The 24125-nt window shown below is 36.2% G+C and overlaps 3 protein-coding genes across 3 annotated transcripts; 1 reads left to right on the top strand and 2 right to left on the bottom strand.

Annotated features, from left to right (window-relative positions):
* Positions 1-973: 973 nt before the first annotated feature.
* Positions 974-3359, bottom strand: LOC115986991 (pentatricopeptide repeat-containing protein At2g33680). Its single transcript, XM_031110432.1, has one exon. The coding sequence runs from the start codon at positions 3200-3202 to the stop codon at positions 1100-1102; it is 2103 nt and encodes a 700-aa protein (XP_030966292.1). The 5' UTR covers positions 3203-3359; the 3' UTR covers positions 974-1099.
* A 5194-nt stretch (positions 3360-8553) lies between these two features.
* On the bottom strand, positions 8554-9297 carry LOC115952618. Its single transcript, XM_031069802.1, has one exon. The coding sequence runs from the start codon at positions 9295-9297 to the stop codon at positions 8554-8556; it is 744 nt and encodes a 247-aa protein (XP_030925662.1).
* Positions 9298-18560: 9263 nt separating this feature from the next.
* LOC115986983 (probable GTP-binding protein OBGM, mitochondrial) lies at positions 18561-22879 on the top strand. The gene is made up of 6 exons (XM_031110422.1): positions 18561-18775; positions 20143-20383; positions 20576-20684; positions 21022-21104; positions 21199-21261; positions 21363-22879. The coding sequence occupies exons 2-6, from the start codon at positions 20249-20251 to the stop codon at positions 22536-22538; spliced, it is 1566 nt and encodes a 521-aa protein (XP_030966282.1). The 5' UTR covers positions 18561-18775; positions 20143-20248; the 3' UTR covers positions 22539-22879.
* The last annotated feature ends 1246 nt before the right edge of the window (positions 22880-24125 follow it).

Genomic DNA, 24125 nt, shown 5'->3' with positions numbered 1-24125 from the left:
CAATCATGTTATCTAGAACTCTTTTCCTAGAAAATGATACTTGTGTTTGAACTTTGAACACAAGTACACAGCATACTAACATATATATGTGGTTTGCTTGTGGAACTTTTTTCGCCAAAATTGATGACAGCATCTTGTAGGGCTGGTTTTCTAGGTATATTATGTGCCATATTTCAGCATTTGATGCATTAGGATTTGGTATTTAATTGACCTTTTTGGAATGTCTAGGAAGCAAGGACACGGACATGGGTATCAGTACGGATACAACACAGTGATATTGCAATTTTTAAAAAATTAGGATATGACACGGCAGAGATACACATATTAATTAATAATTAAATATATTTTAAAATATTGTCAAACATTTATTTTGCATATAATGTTAAACATTTATCAATTTAAGAGCAATAATAGATGATAAAGTGAATTCATGACTAATAAATGATGTTTAGAATTTAGCATACAAACCAAGAATAAGATCCAAAAGAGTAAATAAAAGATAACTAGATAAGTGTTTCAAGATTGAAACTAAAAAGAAATAAAGATAAGTGTCCTAGCTGTGTCGTGCAATTTTTATTACTATTAATTAAAAAAAAAAAAAAAAAAAAGGAAACAGCTAGGACACACGTTTAGAAGTGTCCCAGATGTGTCCCTTGTCCAACACAGTTACACGGGCATTACACCACAAATGAAGTGTATGTGCTTCCTAGGGAGGCATCAAGGTGCTTTAATTCACAATGCATTAAATTTAAAAATTCATGTAAAAAAACCTAAAAAATCATTAATCTATTCTCTCGAATGGTTTAGAAAAATCAAAAAGTTCATAACTAATGTAGAAAAATTAGTGCCATTTATAAAGAACTTGCACAACTAACCCATTATAGGCAGACAATTATCCTTTGATATGAAATATTTTTAATATTCTATTTACATTTACAAGAAAAAAGAGAAAAAAAGATAACATTACCATTCGCATAATAAAGTTACATGATTTTCTAAAAGAAAAAAAGTGACAAATTTCAATGATATTTTTTTTAGTTTAATTGAGACAATTGTATTATAGGCAAACATCCCAAGTTAACTTTCTTGTTATCCAAATTCAATGTGTTAAAGAAGTTAATTCAAAAGTGGGTTCATAACCTTCATCCTCCATTAGTTTGGCTAACATCCGTAGCTCTCCACGTATATCTCCAATATGTGGGTGCATCTGGTCTCTAACAACAAATACATGGGTCATATTCTTCAGATCAATCCAGCTACAACCAGGTTCTTTATTCACCCCTCGAAGTTTCATTATCTTCCTAACCCGTTCTACTTCTTCCCGCTTACCCAAAGCAGTATAGATACTCGACAACAAAACATAAGCAGATGATTCTTGTGAGCCTAACTCCATTAGCTTCTCTCCAGCATAGGCTCCTAATTTGTAATTATGATAGTTCTTACAAGCACCTAACAAGATCCGCCATAAACACATACCATGATTGATAGTTGCAGATTCAATAAATGCTTTGGCCTCATTGAGCTTTCCTGCACGGCTCAAGATATCAACCATGCAAGCATAATGTTCTAATCTTGGAACTATGCCAAATTTATTAAACATCATCTTGAAATAAACACTACCTTGCTCCACCAATCCCATGTGGCTACAAGCAGAGAGGATATTCACAAATGTCACATCATCGGGCTTTGTGTTCTCCAATTGCATCTCCTCAAACAGCTTTAAAGCGTCATGACCACGCCCATTTTGAGAAAGGCCTGATATCACTACATTCCATGACACTACATCCCTCGTAGGCATCCTCCTAAACACAACATTCACATCTTCCAAACTCCCACACTTTGCGTACATAGTAGAAAGAGCACTTCCAATTGGAATTTCAAGACTAAATCCATACTTAATGATACGGGCATGAATTTGCCTGCCTTGCTCCAAAGCTGCAAGGCTTGAACATGCTTTCAGGACACTAGCCATGGTAAGCTCATTGGGCATAATCCCCTCCATTTGCATTCTACAATACAAACTCAACGCACTTTCATTATTTCCATTTTGTACATATCCATTAATCATAGAAGTCCATAGAACAATATCAGGTTCTCTTAAATAATCAAATCCCTTTCGAGCATCAGCAACGCTACCACATTTGGCGTACATGTCAACCAAAGCTGTCATCATATATATTTGGGATTCATATCCCATCTTTAAGGAATAGCCATGCACTAGCTTTCCTTCTGTAATAGCACCAATGTCACTACAAGCATTGATGACCCCAACAAAAGTAAACTCACTAGGCTTAATCCCAGAAAAATGCATATGCGAAAACAACTTCAAAGCCTTATGAGAATCCCCACTTTGTGCATAACCCGTAATCATCGCTGACCATGTTATAGAATCCTTACCACCAGACTGCCCAAACGTTCTAAGTGCATCATCTACACTCCCACATTTTGCATACATTGTAACAAGAGCATTTTCAACAGAAACAAACGATAACAACCCATTTTTACATGCATGACAATGGATTTGCTTACCATGATTCACAAATTCAGGACTTGCCAATGCGCTAAGCACACTAGTCAAAGCAAACTCATTCCCATCCTCCTCTTCCCGACGCATGAATTCAAAAACCTCCAAAGCATCCCCGGCCATTCGTTGCATTGCATACCCAGAAATCATAGTCGCCCAAGAAACCGAATTTCTCTCCGGCATTTTGTCAAACACCTTACGAGCATTCAATACAAGACCCACTCTACAATACATATTAAGCAGCGAGCTCCCAACGAAAACATCATAAAAACTCGCGGTTTTGATAGCAAGCGCATGAGCTTGCTGGCCTCCAAAAACGTCGAATACATTGGAAGCGGCAGTGAAAACACCAGCAAAAGTGTGGGTATTTGGGAGAGTGTCCTCTGCCCTCATACGTTGGAAGAGTTTCATGACAAAAGAAGACCCAGTAGGACCATGTTGAGAGTAGCCATTGATGAGACAGTTCCATGAGACCACGTCTTTTTGGGGTATATTCTCGAACACAAGCCTGGCATTATCTAAGTTGCCACACTTGGCGTACAAGTTGACGAGGCTGTTAGCAAGGTATACGCAGGTGGACGCGGACTTGAGGATCTGAGCGTGGAGAGCCTTGCCGTTTCGGAGGTCCTTTTGTTGTGTACAGTATAAAAGCTCGGTGAAGAAGGAAGCACGATACATATATATGTAAGGTCCTTCTCCTTATTGGCATTTCGTAAAGGGAAGTTGGTCCAAGCTCTGAAAACTGAAAGGAAATAGTAACATAAGCTGCTGATCACTTATCAGTAGCGTATGCTTTCATTATATAATAATGGGAAATCATTATTAGTGAACAACATTGAACAATAAACACATAATAAAAGAGACATCTTTACCAAGGTACTGGTAGAACAGTAGAAAGAAAAGAAGAAAGAGTGGGTATTGGGTAGGAATGACAATTTTTTCTCGCCCCGCTTAACCCGCTCCTCCCTGTTTTACCTCGCGCGGGTTTTCCCCACCCCGTAAAGGCAGTGGGACAGGGATGGGGCAAGATTTTAGCCCCGCATCACGGGACGGGGCGGGGATGGGTTTAGACTTTTTAAATCCACCCCGCCCCGCTCCTCCCCGTCCCCGTCCCCGCCCCGTATTACTAAGGGTTATAATTATAAATTTTTCATACTCTAAAATCCTACTATTTAAACAAACATATTAATATTAGCATATTTTATTCTACCCAATGTGATTCTCTGTCTTTATTTTGTTATGTGTTATAATATGAGATTTTTATTTTATTTTTATAATTGTCTTGTTAAACACTTGAATATATTATTCAATTTTTTTCTAAAAATTGATTTGATTTGATGGGATAAATTTGTAATTTCAAGTATATTTTTATTAATGAAATAAGTTTCATTAAAAAAATTGTACTAGTTATAGGGCAAATTAAGAAAATGTAGAGTTTTACGAGGCAAGACGGGGCTTCGTGGGGCCCCAAGGGGAGGGGATGGAGTGAGAAAGTATTCCCCGTCATGCGGGGCGGGGTAGGGATGGGGCAAGACAAAACCATGCGGGGCGGGGACGAAGACCCCATCCTTCGGCCCCGCCCTGCCCCGTTGCCATCCCTAGTATTGGATATTGGGGACAGCAAATAGTACGAGTCCTCGAATTGTTGATACCCTTTTTTCCAGAGAGCCTTAGGGGCGGCGGAAACTGAAAAAAAAAAATGTGTACAGTGTACTGTTGTGTTTACTAGGTTTTGGGCGGGCCTTTATTGATGATAATGAAAAATGTTAACATTATAAAAATGTAGTCTTTACTCTTTACTCCTGTCTCTCACTACCGAGTCCCGTGGCCATCTTTCAAGTCGATTCTAACTCTCAACAAGTAACTTATCTCTCTCTCTCTTCATTAGTTCTGTTTTTAATTTCTCCATGATTGAAAAACTTTTTGAAATCTCTCGCCGTCAAATCTATGTATGTGTGTCTAAGTATGAGATTTTTATCTAGAGCCGGTTGAAGCTATAGGCCACTTAGGCAGTGGCCTAAGGCCCCCACTGATAAAGAGGCACCAAATAGTAATAATATATTATATAATATCCCATCAAAAAATTGTATAGTTTGAAAAAAAATGGTCTTAATCTTGAATATTTTCTCACACATGAAACTTATTCCGATATTGATGGCTTAGATTTATTTTCAGAACTAAAAGTTTTAAAAGAAATTTTGCAAATAAATGAAAATTCTCCAATTAATCTACTAAATTATATAAAGAGGCTAGAATCTTTTCTAAATGCATGTATTGCTTTCAGAATATTACTAACTATACCTGTTACAGTTACTTCCGTATAAATAAGTTTTTCAAAATTAAAATTAATAAAATCCTATTTAAGATCAACTATGTCACAAGAAAGATTAAGTGGATTAGCCATATTACCAATTGAAAAGGAAATGTTAGCGGAATTTGAATGCAAGAATTTAATTAGTAATTTTGCCTCTCAAAAAGTAAGAAAAATAAATTTTAATTGAAAAAAAATATATGAATTTATAATTAAATATAATAAAAAGCTCTATTTAAAGATTTCTCCTAGGGCCCCCAAATTCATTGAGCCGGCCCTGTTTTTATCTTCAATTTTTTTTTTTTGGTTAAGAGGAATAATATTAACAACAAAAAACTATAGCTCAAACAGAGCAGCAGGACAGAGCCTGTTTAAATACACGCCACTGAGATCAAAATCTAACAAAATGGAAATGTCCACAGGAGGACTTTCAAACACAATAAACTCATCTTCTTGAAGGCCTCCCATCCTAGCTAAAGCATCCGCACAACGGTTTGCTTCTCGGAAAATATGCTTGAAACGAATTTGAGGAATTTGCTGGATCAGGTGTCTACAATCATCCAAAAGAGCAGAAGCAAAGATATTAGAATACTTCGCGTTTGCAACAACATCCACAATCGACTTTGCATCCAGCTCCACCTCTACTGCTAATATGCTGCGATTAACACATAGCTTAAGATCGTCTCTAAGAGCCCATAGTTCAGCAAGAAAGCTTGTAGTAATTCCTATTTTGTGAGCAAAATCAGCTACTCAACCACCCTCTTCATTGCGAATTAAACCCCCTTCCCCTGCCAATCCCGGATTTCCAAGGGAAGAGCCATTCGTGTTTAACTTCAACCAACTTGCTTCAGGCTTAGACCATCGGATAGGCCTAACAATTTTAACAATGGGCTCCTTGGCTGGCGCAGCACAGAAATTATACTCAAAAGCCCTTTGGACTATTTCCTTTGCCAAATGGGGGTTCGGCCCAAGACTCCTGAAGACCATGTGATTCCTGCGCTTCCAGATTAACCAAACAGCAAAAAGAAATTGAATACTCCAGGGAATATGCAGCTGACCTGTGAGTTTATTATTTGTGCTATTGACTTTTAACCACTCCTTAATGTCTCTTTCAAAGAAGTGATTGTCCACATCACGCACTCCCAATTGACTCCAAATATGCTTCACAACTTCGCAATCCCTTAGAGCATGCAATATGGACTCATTGGCTGAATGACACAGAGGGCAGGAGCTCTCAAGAACAATTCCCCTTGAAAGGAGACAATCTTTTACTCCTATACTATTATGCAAGCAAAGCCAAACAAAGGATTGAATTCTGGGCAGGATCTTTACTTTCCAAATCCAGCTCCCCTCAAAATGAGCACCAATACCCACCCTAGTAGCTAACTTGTAGGCAGACCCAATATTAAAAGTACCATGCTCAGAATCTATCCAAGTTAACTTATCCCCTCCTCTCGAAGCCAAAGCAACCGAAATTGCCTGAAGCTCAAGTTTAGTTTGATCCGGAAGAACAAAAGGAATTTTTGTCCAATCCCAACCACCAACAGAGACAACATCCCTCACTCTTAGATCCATCGCTTCTCGGGTCAAGGGGCCCTGAATGGCTTGCCGAAGAGAGTCCATCTTAGTCCAGTTATCATTCCAAAGGCTAAGATTACTATCCCTTCCAATGGTCCATCTAACTCCTTTTTTAAACACCTCAGCTCCCTTCTTCATTGCAGCCCACACCCTAGATCAAGGCAATCTGTCTCTATTACTTGAATTAATTCTTCTAGTGCTACAATATTTACCTTTAAGCACCTGGGCCCATAAAGAACTTCCTTCCGACTGATATCTCCAGTTAAGCTTGGCTAGAAGGGCCAAATTTCTTCCCTTAGTCGACTGGATCCCTAAGCCGCCCTCCTCTTTAGTCTTAGTAACCTTTTTCACCCAATGAGTCTTTTTTGCTGTTTCCGAGGAACCCCAAAGGAAATTCCTATTTACTCTATCAATGCCCTCAGAGATTTTGCCAGGTAAATAAGCACATTGCATAACATAATTAGGGATAATAAAAGATACATGCTTGACCAAAACCGCTCTACCTGCCAAAGAAAGGAGGTTAGCCTTCCAGCCTGAAAGCTTCTGCTTCACCCGATCCAAAACAAAGTTGTAATCATTAGCTGAAGGGCCAGAATGTTTTATGGGAATACCGAGATATTTTCCAATATTTGAGATAGATCGAAAGCCCAAAATATTACACAGAGAAACTCTCATATCCCTATCCACATTTGGCGAAAAATAAACTCTAGATTTCACCTCACTAACTGTTTGCCCAGAACGGTCACAGAACTCATCTAACACTTCTGGGACAATGGTGCAATTCGCATGGTCAGCTCTAGCAAATAGCACTAGATCATCCGCAAAGAAAAGGTGAGAGAAAGCCAAACCTCCCCTAGCTGATTTCACAGGGTTCCAGCTCTTAGAACTACATTGCCCTTCAATGAGGTGACAAAGCATTTCCATACATATAATGAAGATGCACGGAGATAAAGGGTCTCCTTGCCTAATTCCTCTAGATGGCAAAATTTGGTCCAGCCTTGCTCCATTTAATAAGATAGAGGTATTGATCGAAGAGATGCAGCTCATGCTAATCTTAATAAGCCCTTGAGGAAGATTTATTCTAGTAAGCATCTCCCTAATAAAGCTCCACTCGAGCTTGTCATAAGCTTTCTCCAAATCTATTTTGATTGCCATATACCCAACCTTGCCCTTCTTTCTACTCACAGTATGGATTAGTTCTTGGACTAAGATGGCATTGTCCGTACCCCTTCTACCCGGAACGAAAGCGGTCTGAAGGGGAGAAATAAGTTTTTTCAAGCAGCGGTCTCAATCTTGCAACTATTACTTTCGACACAATCTTATACACCGTGTTGCATAGACTAATTGGGCGGTAGTTGTTAAGAGTTTCCGGGCCAGGAATTTGGGTAATGAGAGAAATAAGGGTACTATTCAAGACCTCCGGAACTTCTTTTAACAGAAAAATCTTCTTAACTTCCTCCATAATAGACCTGCCTACTACGAGCCAAAACCGCTGGAAGAAACCAGCATGGAGACCATCAGGCCCAGGGGACTTAAAAGCTTTTAGGGACCAAAGACCCGCTCTAATTTCCTCATCGATAACCTCTGCATCAAGATTGTCCCGGTCCTCATCAGTGATACAAGCATGCCAGGTGCTATCCGGCTGAATATGATGAGGAGCATAACAAAGAGACGTACTGTACAACTTAGCAAACCCATTACGGATCACCTCCTTCACCTCGCTCTCATCATGCACCCATTCTCCAGTGTTAGACATGATAGCACTTATAGTGTTTCTCTTCCTTCGAACCAAAGTTGAGATATGGTAGAAGGAAGTGTTACGATCACCAAACATCATCCAATTCACTCTAGATTTCAAAGCCCAAAGTTCCTCTTCTTGGCTGAGAACACAATCCAGCTCAACATGGAGATGTCTTTCCAACATAACAAGATTATGAGACGGCCTAATAGCTAAACTTCTCTGAATTCCATCCAACCTGGCCATAATCCTTCTCTTTTTTGCAAAGATATTACCAAAATGGACTTTATTCCAATCTGAGGCATCCCGCGAAAATTTAGTAATAGCATCTTGAAGGTGAAGGCCTTGACTCCAAGCTTGCTGGACAACCCTAGGGAAGGAGGGGTCAGAAAGCCAGAAGCTCTAGAACTTGAAGGACACAATAGGTTTGGACCACTCAAAAGGCCTGGTTTTCAGAAGAACCGGACAGTGGTCTAAGTGATAACGAGTTAGGTAGGTAACCTTAGCTTCAGGGTAGAGAGTGCACCAACTAGAATTTACAAAAAATCTATCTATTCTTTCTTGGATGAGAATGTGGGCATCTCTACGATTGACCCAAGTAAACCTAGAACCTGAGAACCCCAGGTCTATCATATTACATCTGTCCAGACAGTCCTTTAGAATGAGAGACCTCCTAATGCTAACATCTCTTCCTCCTAACTTATCAGCACTAGAGAGAGGCTCATTAAAATCCCTTGCAATAACCCAAGGCATGCTATGCAACTCCGCAACAGTTATTAGATTATTCCACAGAATAGACCTTTCAGCAAACCTAGGACTAGCATAGATAGCTGAAAATAACCAAGACAGATTGGAATTACGTACCTTAATGGTAACATGAATTTCCTGCTCTGTTTTTTCCATAAGAGTAACTTCTACTTTGTCTGAATTCCAAAGAAGCCATAATCCCCCCGTACGGCCAACCGTATCCGTATGAATCGCTCCGTCAAAAGGCAATCTATCTGTAATGCCTTTTGCTCTCTCCCCTCCCAAACGAGTTTCCATCACCACAAAAACTGCCGGATCATGAACACGAGCCAACTCCTTCACATGACTTTGAAAATTGGGTTTTAACGCACCCCTGCTATTCCAAACGATGTAATTCATTAAAAAACATGACAAAGAAAAATAGACTAGCACCAAGTGGAAAGAAACACTTTTCAACAAGAGGTAAAGGCATGACCTCCTTCCTCAAGCTCCATACCCTCTGTTTCAGCAACTCCATGGTCCGCCCCTTCCATGAGCACCACATCACAAGCCGTTGAAATAAATCCAACCAGCTCTCTTGCCGACTCCCCAGTGACTTCACTACACACCATATGCCCATCGGCACCTCCATTAAGCTTACTGGACCCATGACTCCCAGAGCCTCCATCCTTACACTCCTTTCCGCCATAATTCCCTTGAAACTCAAAGCTCACCTCCGGCAAAGGCGTGGTTAACAGCAACGAATTTCTTCCCTGAAATGGCTTGCTTGTGCTATCAAATTGATGCCGATTTGCCTGAGGAAGGTGACTCACGGACTAAATTGAAGGAGAAGGGGCTTGGCAGCTACCAACTTTGGTCTGAGGATTAACTAAATGAGCCCTAGCTCGTGCAAAGGCTTTCTTACCTTTGACCGAAGCTCTGTGGTCCTCTTTACTTAAGTGGCCATCCTTGCACATGCCGGCTACATGAAACGTTGGGCTTCTTTCCAAATCAACATGGGCCTGATGCAAATCAAGGCTACTTACTTTTGGACCATCATCAGATAAAGGGGCTTCAATGTTGGGCTTTGATGGCAACAACTTCCTTTTGAACTTTCTGGTCGGCCCATCACTGGCCTTAAAATTCTCCACCACGTTACTGAACCTTGCTTCATTCCCATTCTTTCTCAGCTCATGCTTTAGGCGACCATTGTCCATACCATTGTAGGCCCCTCCACTACCCTGGCGCTTAATCCTATACTTCCTACGTGCTACAACAGTCCAAGGTCCGTATGTACCTGCCTGTACCTGCTTGCGCCCATTCTCATGCATGGTCTTGCTGGATTCAACCTTGGGCCCCACATTGTCAGGCACACACTCATCACATGGCTGGTCATTTGAAGTCCCATTCTCCTTCATTTCAAACACTGATGGCGATGACTCAGCTCGGATTGTGTACGGGCAATTTTCTTTACGGTGTCCAATTCTTCCGCAAGAAAAACACAGGCTCTGTAAGCCTTCGTAACAGATGGTTTGCTCGCATTTCCCGTTTAAAACTGCAGTGGGCAGTGGTTTATCCACATCCACTTGAACACAAATCCTCGCGTATCTACCTCTTGTTTCCATAGCAGTGTGTGAATCTACCCGCAAGACATTACCGATGGACTTACCAATATGGATGAGAGCCTCAAGATTATAGTATTCAATTGGTAGCCCTTTTAGCCGTATCCAAACAGCTATTGAAGTGACGTTCGCCGACTCCGGTCGAAAATCTGGTTCCCAAGGTCTAATGGAAAGAAAGTTTTCCCCAATGAACCAAGGACCTTTTCTAAGAACAACTTCATAATCGTCTTTTAGAGAAAAACGAGTAAGATAAAAACCATGCTCCAAATTGATGCAGTCCAACCTCCCAGCTGGTTTCCATAAAGAAAGAAGCCTATTTTGCAGAAAATTAAGCCCCACCAATTTGCCATACACCTTAACAATAAGAGCTTTTGACCATGGCGTACGAATACGCTTCTTAAAATCACCTGAGAACTTGACAGCAACAAGCCCCTCACGTAGATTCTCCGCTTCTTCATCCGATTCCGCTTCATCTTCCATGAGCTCACCAAAGCAAAAAGCCTGCGTGAAAGCACCAGGAATCTCTCCTATAAGCTTGTCTCTAAATGTAGCCGATCCATTCCATGGCCCCTAACCGTGGTTAGGTGATGACGGACCTGACCCCATTTCCTCCCTGAATCCAGCATGCTTCACGTCTTTTAATTTTTTATTACTACGAGCTAGCTCTTCTTGTTCTTCTCGTGAGAGTGACAGGGGAGGGGAGCTCATTGATACCAGAGTGAATTTTTTTTTTTTAATTGCTTGGAAATGTGTTCTTCTTGGCCGTGTACAGTCAATGTGCACTGGATGTTCACCAGCACACTGCTCTATTTGGACTTTGAGAAAATTGCAATTAAAAATTTATTTATTTTTTCAAGAAAGCAGTTGGCTTGAAGGTTTTTTTGGTGTTGGGTAATATGGTTATGTTGTATTTTGAATTTTGGTTATATATTTGAGGCACTTTTATAAATTGAAGAGATTAAAAAAGAAGAGGCACTTCCATGTTGTTTGTCAAGCGTTTGTTGCATTTTCCAGTTTCCACTGCTCATAGTCCATAGCTACAGTATTTATGTCACTAAGTTGCACGGAAAAATAAGAATACTACGCGGTGTGGTGTGGGTATGATAATTAAATAAACTAGTCGCTAACCCGTGCGATGCACGGGAAACTATTGAAAATTAGATTTTAAAAAAGAAAAATTTATTAATTTTAGTTTATATTGAATATTTATTTATGGTAGTTTAAAATATTATTTCAAATCTTCATTTCATTTTATTTTAGTTGGAATAACATATATAATTAAATGAAATGCTTATGAATAAGAGTTGACATTAATAATATACTATATATATTTAGTGATTATTCAAGATATCATTCAAATATAACAATTTTTTTTGTTGTTTTAAAAAAAGAACAATATTAATACATTGAAACATAAAATACTATATTGTCCAATAGATATTACAACTTCAAAACTAAAACATGAGTAGTGATTTTTAATGGACTGGGGTAATAGCACAGCTTTCTGTAGAAAAAAATCTGATTAAAATTTTTTTGGAGTTAACCATGCAATTGGCACGGTCTTATTAGATTGAAGACGACAATAACTCTATATATCAAACCATAACCTTTTTGTAATTTCTTGTAGTTGAATTCTTTTAAACAGAGAACAAAAGGCATATTACAAATGAATCTGAGAACAAACACCTGAGCATTCTATTAAACACATGTTCAGCAATCTCAAGCACTTATACTAACCAACCCCAACCTTTAAAAAAAAATCCCATGGAATCCAAAATAGCGGCAACCCCAACATAACATTCCACAGGCTATCATATATGAAGACCCAAAGATTATAATAATTTATAAAAAGGCAAAACCAATGTAAATGAAGATGACAATAACACTATATATCAAACCAAAACAAACCCAAAATTGAAATCAAATAGAAGAATCCTAGGAAACCAAAAATCCAATAAAAATTGCATAACCAAAAAAAAAAAGGGAAAAAGAAAATCCAAACCAATGTAAAATGAAGATGAGAAAAACACTATATATCAACTAAAACAAACCCAGAATTAAAACCAAATAGAAGAATCCCAAAAAACCAAAAATCCAATAAAAATCGCATACAAAAAAAAAGGAAAAAAAAAATCTAATAACAAAAATTTCATGATTCTTCTTTGCCATAGATTTGACAACAAAGGAAGAAGAAGAAAACGTGGAAATCTGCAAAGAAAAAAAAAACAAAAACAAAAAAACTTAAATCCAAAGCAACCCACAGCCACAAACCAACAAAATTCCATGAAAAACAAAAACAAAAAAAAAAAAAACTTAAATCCAAAGCAACCCACAGCCACAAACTAACAAAATTCCATGAACAATTGAAGCGGATAGAGAGAGAGCAATATATAGAAATTATGCAAAGTAAAAAACATGTTTTAATTACCTCAAAATAATTTGCCGACCTAGAATATGATGGGCTGGATTGAGCGGCGATGGAGAGGCAAAAAGAAATCGATGCAGTGGCGGTGATCCATGGTGGCGGCGGCAGCGGGAGGATCTGAGTTTTGGGGTGCCAGTGTATATTAGAAAACAGAGAGGTTGTTTTAGACGTGAAGGCTGACGGGAAACAGAGAGGTTGTTTTAGACGTGAAGACTGAAGGGAGTTGTATACTTGTATTAGGGTTGTAAATTAATAAATTCTAATATAATAATAAATTAGAATTAAAGAATTAAAAAAAAAAAAAAAAAGAAGAAGAAGAAGAAGAAGAAGAGGAGGTGACGTGAAGGCTGAAGGGGGATTAGGGTTGTAAATTAATAAATTCTAATATAATAATAAATTAGAATTAAAGAATTAAAAAAAAAAAAAAAGAAGAAGAAGAAGAAGGTAACGTGAAGGTTGAAGGGGAGTTGATTGGGGTGGGGTTCTAAATTAATAAATTACAATATAATAAATCATTAGAATTTAATAATAAATCATTAAAAAAATTTATTAAAAAAAAAGAAGAAGAAGAAGAAGAAGGAGGTGACGTGAAGGCTGAGGGGGGATTAGGGTTGTAAATTAATAAATTCTAATATAGGGCAGATACTTATCCTTTTATAGCAGATTTAAAAAAAAAAAAAAAAATCTTTAGATTAAACTTAGCTTAAAATATCAGATTTTATCCCAAAAAAGAAAAATAAAAAAAGAAGATAAGTATAGTGTTTTTAATTTTATTTTTTATTTTTTAAATATTGTGTTATGCTGACGTGGAAAATTGTGGTGCCAGCAAAAGCTTCGGTTTTATATATATATATAGATTAGTCGCAAACCCATGCTATGCACGGGAACCTACTTGTTTGTGTGATAGGCTAAAATAATTATATAAAATTTAAAATTGATTATGAAACTATTCTATACTATTTGATAAAGAAGTCATTGTTTGAATGTGCAATATCTTATGAAAAATCTACCAATTGGTTTTAGTACTGCCTAGAAAATTTTGAAACAATATATATATATATATATATATATATATGAGACTACACAATAGAGAAATACAAGAGAAAAATAGGTTATCTTTAAAAGAATATATAATTCATGGTTTAACCGTTGAAATCTGCTAAACATGTTCAGATATTGCAATAACACAAAAATGTAGATATTAAAACTTTCAAAATGCCAACAAATAAAATTAAAGAATCGAATGATTCAAAGCATATAAATTATTGAAACAATAGAAATACGTATATATATATATATATATATATCTGATAGAAAATTATATTATTTAAAAAAAAATTAAATGATAGAATTAGAGTTCCAAATAAATTTATGAGTTTGAATAGCACCAAGACATAATGATATGTATGAGTGTGGCATATGGTGATATATATATATATATATATTAATTTTTTGTTGTTATCTAATACATAATAGAAAAAAAAAATTAACGCATTATCAAAAGATTTTGAAATAAAAAAATTATATTCTATAACGTAGAGTTCAAGAAATTTGGTTGTAGGGTTTTTAAAAAATTAATTAACTTTTTTTTTTTGGGTTTATTGTAATAAAGCTGATACTTATCCTTTTATTGCAGATTTTTTTTTTTTTTTTTTTTAAATAATCATCTTTGTGGCATGTGGTGATATATATTTAATTTTTTTTTTTTTGTTATCTAATATATATTAGCAAAAAATAAATTAACGCATAATCAAAAGATTTTGAAATAAAAAAATTATATTCTATAATGTAGAGTTCAAGAAGTTTGGTTGTAAGGTTTTTAAAAAGTTTATTAAATTTTTTTTTGGGTTTATTGCAATAAAGCCGATACTTATCCTTTTATTGCAGTTTTTTTTTTTTTTTTATTATTTATAAATAATCATCTTTGTGGCATATGGTGATATATATTTAATTTTTTGTTGTTATCTAATATATAATAGCAAAAAATAAATTAACGCATAATCAAAAGATTTTGAAATAAACAAATTATATTCTATAATGTAGGTTTCAAGAAGTTTGGTTGTAGGGTTTTTAAAAAATTAGTTAACTTTGTTTTTGGGTTTATTGTAATAAAGCAGATACTTATCCTTTTATTGCAGATTTAAAAAAAATAAAATAATAATCTTTAGATTAAACTCAGCTTAAAATATCAAATTTTATCCAAAAAAAGAAAAAAAAAGAAGATAAGTAACAGGTTTTGGAGAGAAAAATAGTGTTTTTAATTTTATTTTTTATTTGTTAAATATTGTGTTGTGCTGATGTGGAAAATTGTGGTGCCAGCAGAGACTTCGGTTTTATATATATTACTAGTCGCTAACCCGTACGATGCACGAGATTGTTTTAAATTAAATCAAACGTTAAAATGTTCAGGTTTAATCATTTCTCAAATTTCAATTATTGAAAGCTAAATTGGCTCTAATATAAGATGAAACATGTAATATTATGAAGTAATATATTGCTATAATCATAATGTGCTCTTACATTTGGTTTAATAAGTATTACAAAAGACCTAGTAAATAGAATACATATACAATTGTGCTTACATCTTCAAGCTTTATTCAATGCTTTTCAAGAATGTATTTCCTCCCTTTCTTAAGCTCTTCTCAACTTCTTTAAGCTACTTAATTTTTCACTAAAATTTTTTTCTAAAATGGTTTACTAATATATACCCTAAAAGTATATTTTAGTAAAACCCAATTTGTAATATCCCTGACAATTTTTTTTTGTTACACGTATCTCATCTCAAGTACTGCAGTACCTAACATAAAAAAAAAAAAAAAAAAAAAAAAAAAAAAAAAAAAAAAAAATTGAAAGTACCGCAGCACCTAACATTTGACAGCCTTTTTTTTTTTTTTTTTTTTAACTCACGTTTTTTCACCTCCACTCATTCTTTGTTGCTTTTAGGTTTTATTTATTTTCTTAATCTTCATATTATCTCCTCCACATGTTCTCTTCCAATATGTACTTACATTTCAAAATTTACAAACCCACCATTCACTGTTTCTTGGACAAATTTCAGTTGCTTCTCCTTTGATTCAAGAGAATCAGTGCACTCTTTGACGGACTTTTCTACCAAATAAAGTTCCTTCTCCTTTGATTTTTGTTCCTTAAAGCATTCCACAATTGCTTTCTGAATTGATCTAAGCTCTTCCTGTTTTGATTTGAACTCCTTGTCACACTCTTTAATCAAATTCTGTCTAGAATTCAGTTGATTTCCTTTAAATTCAAGTTCCTCGTTGAGTTCTTCAATAGATCTTCGGATTGCATTATACTCCCTCTGTTTTAGCTCAAAATCTTCACAAAATTTTCTATACAATTCTTCGACTGAATCAAGTTGCTTCTCCTTAGACTGAACTTCTTTAGATTGGTCTATCAATTTCTTCTATATCAAATCTAATATCTTCTTTTTTGACTTAATTTTTTCTGAACTCTCTTTAATGCAACCATCAATAGACTCAAATTCATTCTCTTTCACTTTCAGCTCCATTGTCCGCTCTTTGATTAACTTCCCTATTTCATTCATAACTTGTTAACCCAAAGCAAAACTCAAAAACCAATAGAGAGAAGCGGTAACCAACAGAGAAAGATCTGATAGAAAAAACGAAGAAGACCGAGAGCAGAGGAACACGTAGAGACCACAATGAAAAAATTGTATTGCAAAGCTCACAAGAAACAAAGTAGAAGAAGAGAAGAGACCATGACACAAAAAGAGAAGCATCAGATTGGCAGATTTGGGATAGTTCTAAGGAAGTATTTTTGGCTTCTGAAGTTGTCGAAGAGTTAAGAATTTATGAAAGAGCATAAGAGACGTTGGACAGAAAAAAGTCGGGTTCGCGCAAGGGAAAGGCAGAGCATCGGGTTTTAGAAAACTTTTATTACCTTTTTTTTTTTTAATGTTTTTTTTTTAAATATTATGCTGATGTGGAAATTTGTGGGAGCACCAAAAGTTTCGGTTTTATATGTATATATAGATTACTAGTTGGAAACCCGTGCAATGCACGAGATCTTTCCTATTTATAATAGACTAAAATAATTTTATAAAATTTTAAATTGATTATGAAACTATACTATTGCGTGAATTGCTCCTATCTTTTTGAGTTACAATTTGATGAATAAGCCATTGCTTGAACATGCAATGGGTTGCAAAAAATCTAGCTAATAAATTTAGATATTAAAAAAAATAACTAAAAAATTCTGATGTTAAAACATCCGAAAGGGAAAAAAAAAATATATATATATATATATATATATTTATATATATGACTACCAAATAGAGAAATATAAGAGAAAGATAGGTTACCTTCAAGAGAATAATCCATAGTTATAACAGTTGAAATTTGCTAAACTGTTTCAAATATTGCAAAAAATTAAACCCAAAAATTTAGATGGTCAAACTTTCAAAAGACAATAAAATTAAAAATCAAAAGACTCAGAACCTACAAATTATTAAAAAAAAAAAAGTCATTATTGCGAGACAATTTCAGTAAGGATAAAAAGCTTTTCTAAGTTTTTTTTATCCAATTCTTCCTAATTGATGAAATATTTGGTTCAAACATTGTCAAACACTTTGAAGGTGCAAATAATATAGGCTTCCAACATAATCTTTAATTAATAAACAAAGAAGCATGACACCATAGGAGAAAATATAAGATAACATATAGTGCATATACCTTACTCCACAGCTATGAAAAAATATCCACACAAAAGGAATTGAAAACTTGTACAACAAATGCAATAAGCTACTTTTGATGTGAGACAACCTAACATACGTCTCCATAAGGTAAAGCTTAAGGTTATATAATCTAAAATAATATAGAATATAACATCTTTGAACCACACAAAAAGTTAGCAAACTTACTACAATACTTGTAGTCATACTATGTATTGTAAAGTACTACTCCATCACCAATGAAAGTCATGTAAAATTTCATGAGGCCTGGAAGAACAGATAGCCGCAAGATCACCTCCACCAGACACAAAATAAAAGCAAAAAAAACTTATTCACAAAAAAGAGAAAAAGCAATAGCAAGCGTACTAAAGAAAGTGAAGTTCAGGGTTTTCTCTCTTAGTGGAGACGGATTGAGGAGATTGCTTTAGAGTTTTCAAAGATTTTGTCTCTTATATATATATAAGAGACTCCTGTTAGGACTCTCTCACTATTTAGTTTTAAAAATTAAAATTTTTTAAAATTAAAATGATGATGTGGAAAATTGTGGGAGTTTGAAAGGTTTTAAAAATTAAAATTTTTTAAAATTAAAATGATGATGTGGAAAATTGTGGAAGTTTCAAAGGTTTCGATTTTATATATATATAGATAATTAATTAAAATTTATATTTAGATATATATTTTTAATATTTTTAAATATAAAATATATTTATGTTTAGAATTTAAATTATTTAAAAACTACAAATAACTAAACTAAAACCTAAAGTAATATAATAATATATATAAAATGTTTAGACCACAAACTCAAAAATTTAAATAGGCTACATGTCAAACTAAAAACAGGAAAACAAGCTTTAAACTTTTGGGATTAAAAGGACCCAAAAAAAAAAAAAAAAAAAAACACGTTATAACCTAAGTAACACTAACAATACACTTACCGTACAGAGTACACGGCATATCTGAAAGAAAGAAAAAAACAGAGAGAGAGAAGAGAAGAGGTCGGACTCGGACCTGTCCACGCCGAGAGAGAGAGAGATCGGAAGAGACAGAGGGCACGGCGTCGACGGCGACCGTCTATGGAGCTAGCCGACTCGCCGATCGGCCCGATCTAGCACCGGCGACTGTCTATGGGTTTCAACTTTCACGGTAATGACTTCTCAGACTCTAAACTTTCACCGGCGACTGTCAAAATCTGTGATTTTCTGTTTTTTTTTTAACTGCTGGCGTGTCCACCGTGTCGGAGCCGTGTCGAAGAAGCGAAAAAAGAGAGAGGACACCGCTCGGACACCGTAGTCCGGCGAGTCGTGCCGGTATTCGTGTCCGACACGTGTCGGACACCGGTACGTCGCCAAAAATGGCGTGTCGGTGCAACTAATATGCATCCGTGTCTGTTGCTACTAACCAACCTTTGATAGCTTTAGAAAGGAAACTACTAGGAACTAATATAATATGTATAATAGCTGTGACATTTTCTCATTAGTTCCACCTGACTTGATGAACAAATCATTGCATTCCTCTTGAAATTTTCGTTATATTGTACGCACCCATGAAGACTTCAGTGTGTGAACTATCTATATGGTTTTACTAATGTCATTTTTTTTTTCTAATTCATGGTGTTGATGACTCCTTAGATGTCTGCTTCAAGTGTTGATGATGTAATTAGAAGGTGCCATTAGGGACTTAGAACATTAGTTAAAATGTCAAAATTTGATAGGAGTAAGAACAGGCTGCATCAATGTTTTCGAGAGAACAAATGCGGTTTTCTTGGGTGGTGTATTCCCACCAATTAGTCAGGGAGACTGCATCAGTGGTAGATTTTGGATAGATGTTAAGAGAAATTCATCAAATAAGGGAAGATATTTGTGACCTACATTATGGGTTTCAATCCTTTGTCAGCTATCTTCGTTTATTAAGATGTTGGTCACTCAGTTTTCAATTTAATTTGCTGTTAAGTTCTGATCTGATGAGCTACATGTTACTCAGCCTTGGGCTTTTCAGTACATGGTTATAATTTCAAAGCCTGTTTTTGAGTGTTTGTTGTTGCTAATTGTTTCCTTTGCTAGATTGTTGCTGCATAACACACATACATCTCTTTGTCACTTTATGTTCAATGGATTTTAGTTTTTCTTTTGTTTAAAATTACTGTGTGGAATTCCTTTTGCTGGCTATCCATGATATATTTGGAGAAGTACAATGATGTAATGAAGGTTCATAGGTAACATAGATACTTACTTTGAGAGTTAATTTTGCGATCAAGTGAACTGTATTTGTTATTATTATTCATAGTGAAATGCATGACACATTGAAGGCTGGCAGTGATTGTGGATAAAAATTAAAATGAGACTATGCGTTATAGAGTTTGGGTAGCACCTTCTGGTGAATGTTTGATGAAGTTCCCTGAATTGTTGTGCACTTTTTTTAATAACTGTTTTTAGGTGCATTTACATCATGTAGTTGCTCTTAGAATGAATATATTTCTCACCAGTACCATTATATGGGTATTATTCTTTTAGGGTCTCTAACTTAAAGAGAAAGTGAAAGAGTAACTAGTCTGAATTCATGGCCATTACGAATGTGTTGAACTTGAGGAGAGCTTGAGGGACAAGAAAATAGAGACAGATGTGGATGCGCTGTGTAAAACCTCTCTGGCAGTTAGAAGCCTTGAGACAATCCTCTAAATCTCCATGGCTTTTCTCCTTGTTTTCTCTCTACTCAGACACTCCTCACAGGAAGTCAAAGCTTGCTCCTCTACAGGTTGGCACCTACACCTCTCTCTCTCTCTCTCTCTCACACACACACACACACACACACACACAAGCATGCACAGTCCCAGGACCTGCTACTAAGCATTATGCATAAAATCTCTTGAATCTTATAATGTGTGTGTTCTTAAAAAAAAAATGCATCATGTCATGGACTCATTGGACTTTTGGAACATTCTTGCAGGAGAGGAAAATGATAGACAGGTTTAGGCTATATGCTAAAGGAGGCGATGGTGGCAATGGTTGTTCCAGCCTCCGCCGTGGCCGGCAAGATCGTCGTGGCAGACCTGATGGTGGGTTATACTTTAATATCTATAGTCACATTTGATTCTGTAGTATGTTATATTCCTAGTGTCAATATAATTTATATGAGTTTATCTTTTTCAACAGGAGATGTTGACTATTGATAATGTTTTTGTTTTCTGCTTCCTTTAAATATAGATTTCTGTCAGGAGCCTTTGAGACTCAATAATTGTTATTAGTTGTTCTTTTAATTGCTTTTGCTACTGTTAAAAAATTAAAAATTTACTTGTACAATTTACTATTAAGCAGTGGTTGTTGTAGCTACTTTTGTGAACTGCTAATTTATGATATATCTACTTGTTTTGTCCATCTTCGGAACTAATGTAGGTGGGAATGGTGGAAAAGGCGGTGATGTGATTTTGGAATGTTCCCCCACAGTTTGGGACTTCAGTGGTTTGCAACATCATGTTGTATGTAACTATCCCTTTCCGATCTTCCTGAACAGAATATAAGCTTGATGGTCCAGCTGTGACAAAATTGAGTGATAGTTATGGTGTCCTGCAGGCTGCAGACAAGGGGGGACAAGGAGCCTCAAAGAATATGATTGGAACCAGAGGGGAAGATAAGGTTATTATTCTAAAGCTATTTTGTTTGCCTGTAAAAATATCCATACTGACTATTACTAAACTAGAATTCAGTGATTCATTGAGAAAGTATTTTGTTGCTAGGTTCTCTTTGTACCCGTTGGCACTGTGGTACATCTTATGGAGGGTGAAATTCCTTCTGTTGTTGAAAAGCATCATTCAACTGAGTTGGATCCATGGGAGATTCCTGGTACACTTGTTGACAACATATCTGAACCTGATCAGGGTTCTTCCTATGGTGACCCAAAAATGGCAGCAGAAGTTGGGACAGTGCCAACTACTGGTTGCTTATCAGCTCGAACTAAAGGAAATGCAGAGATATCAACAGGCATGAAGCAGAACACTCTAGCTGCATCAACTGATACTCTTTCTCAACTTTCTTCTTCCTATAATACATCCAAAATGTGTACAAAAGAGACAGTGAAGAAAGAAGAGATGGAGGAAAAAGAACAGATGCTATACAATGTTGCAGAATTAACAGAACAAGGTCAACAAATTATAGTTGCTCGAGGAGGGCAGGGCGGTTTGGGTAATATTGCTACTGGCAAAGGTCTAAAGAAGCCCAAGTCTATGAAGCCTGGGGTCAATAAGGATAATAACTTTGATATTGAAGTGTCCAATGATGATCAGGCCTCTCTTAGTACTGGTTTTCCTGGCTCTGAATCTACTCTTGTATTGGAACTCAAGAGCATTGCTGATGTGAGCCTTGTGGGGATGCCTAATGCTGGTAAAAGTACTCTACTGGGTGCTATATCTAGGGCTAAACCCTCAGTAGGGCACTACGCCTTCACAACTCTTAGGCCAAATTTAGGGAATCTAAACTATGACGACTTATCAATTACAGTGGCTGATGTTCCAGGACTAATAAAGGGTGCCCATGAGAATCGTGGACTTGGACATGCATTCCTGCGCCACATAGAACGTACGAAGGTTCTGGCCTACGTGGTAGACTTAGCTGCTGGATTGGATGGTAGAAAGGGTGTGCCACCATGGGAGCAGCTGAGAGATTTAATTTTAGAGCTTGAGTACCATCAAAAGGGTTTATCTGATCGACCTTCCTTAATAGTGGCAAATAAAACTGATGAGAAAGGGGCTGAAGAAGTTTATGAAGTACTAAAAAATAAGGTGTCAGGTGTTCCTATATTTCCTGTCTGTGCTGTTTTGGAGGAGGGAATAGAAGAGCTAAAATCTGGTCTTAAAGGGCTTATGAATGGTGAAATTTCATGCAGACTTAGATTAGATGGAATATTGCTTGATTAGATGGTTACTAAACATATCCTTTGTTACTGGTTACTATTCCCCCCCTCCCCCACCCCCCTCTTCCCCTTTTATTTTCTCCATCTCCACAAAAAAGAGGGGAGGGTAGAAAATTATGCAGTTGACACTTGACAGCACTGGGATCATCTCTATATCAGTTTCAATTTTGTGCATTTTCGGATGAGTCAGAACCGTTTTAATTTGTTAATCATGTTTCCAGTGCTTGATGCTTCTCTTTTTTGGGGTTCAACGGAAACATGTGATTCTCTATGTATACTCTTCCAGCTTTCTGCCCTAGTTGAGGCTTTATAAATGATGCAATCATCAGAACTTGTCTTTATTAATTTTACAAGCCCAATAACAGGTTCTTCATTATATTAAATTAATCCTGGATAACATGTTCGTATCCAATGCACTGAATATTTTGTTTCTATTTGTTGTTGACGTTTGCAACCTATAAAATCAACATAAATGATGGTAACATTTGGATGATTTTAGTGTTTATAAATTTTCTTTGGTTCCTTAACTACGAGGAAGCAGCAATGCTTAGTGCCTGCTAAATTGGCTTGGCCCTTAAATTAGCTCCTTGTGAAGCGTTTTCAAGCCTGCATCGAACTCTGAATTCCTGTTAATACTCAGCTGACACAAGTTCAAATTTCAGGGACCATACTACACATGAATGGAGACTGACCAATTGCCCGATGTAGAGTCTTTAAATTTCTAATACGCACCGCCTACATTGGAAAAAGAGCCACCGCATTTTGCAATTGGAATCCATCACTCCATCTCCATCAACTAAGGCGGCGACTTACTGAACCTCCCTTCCAACCCTTGGTCTTGTGACTGCTCTTCCCTGGCATCCACACCCATGACAGGAAGTAGTTCTCTCCCTTTCCTTTCAAGATCCCTCTGGCAGTATAGGCAAGTAGCCAAGAATAACCAGTTAACCACACAAAAGACTTTGCTAGGAGTTATTCACTTGGAAAAACTTTTTAAATTGTGGGATTTGTTCACACTTCACAGATCCCTTGAAAACCACAAAAGACTTTAATAAAGGGTTATACAATAGGAAAAAACCTTTCTTTTTTTTTTTTTCTTTTTTTTTTTTTTTTTAAATTTATTTATAAAGAAAATTGGATAGTTGGGGAGAGGAAATTTGAATTTTGGACGTTTTCATTAGAAACATTATTAAGTGACAATTAGTTAAACTATAAAGCTCTTAGTTGTTTGAAAAAACTTTAATTCTTAAGAGTTGGCGACCCTTAAGAGTTCAAACTTTTAAATGTTTAAATTCTTAAAAAGTAAACATCAATTTGTTTGGCACCTAAAGCATGAAACTTGCCCAAATTTCAACTCCATAACCATAAACTATAAACTAACTCAAAACTTGAGAAGCCAACGACAACCCACTTCTTCACATTATCCTCACTATAAGCCTTGCCCCCCCCCCCCCCTCTCTCTCTCTCTCTCTCTCTCTATATATATATATTAGTGGTTTTTTTTTGGGGTGGGGGGGTGGGGGGGGGTGGGGGATTTAACTCTCCTGCAAGTTACTTGTAATTGTGTTGTAGCTTAAGCTTGACAAACAAC

Source organism: Quercus lobata, chromosome 1 (assembly GCF_001633185.2).
Source record: "Quercus lobata isolate SW786 chromosome 1, ValleyOak3.0 Primary Assembly, whole genome shotgun sequence".
Classification (NCBI taxonomy): Eukaryota; Viridiplantae; Streptophyta; class Magnoliopsida; order Fagales; family Fagaceae; genus Quercus; species Quercus lobata.
This window is presented reverse-complemented; position numbering and strand designations above follow the sequence as displayed.

Bases quoted from the DNA above. Each gene is read 5' to 3' on its own strand.
- LOC115986991 (XM_031110432.1), bottom strand. From the start codon at position 3,202: ATGTATCGTGCTTCCTTCTTCACCGAGCTTTTATACTGTACACAACAA.
- LOC115952618 (XM_031069802.1), bottom strand. From the start codon at position 9,297: ATGAATTACATCGTTTGGAATAGCAGGGGTGCGTTAAAACCCAATTTT.
- LOC115986983 (XM_031110422.1), top strand. From the start codon at position 20,249: ATGTGGATGCGCTGTGTAAAACCTCTCTGGCAGTTAGAAGCCTTGAGA. The intron at 21,105-21,198 runs GTATGTAACTAT...GGTGTCCTGCAG, and splicing joins GTGGTTTGCAACATCATGTT to GCTGCAGACAAGGGGGGACA. The intron at 21,262-21,362 runs GTTATTATTCTA...TTTTGTTGCTAG, and splicing joins GAACCAGAGGGGAAGATAAG to GTTCTCTTTGTACCCGTTGG.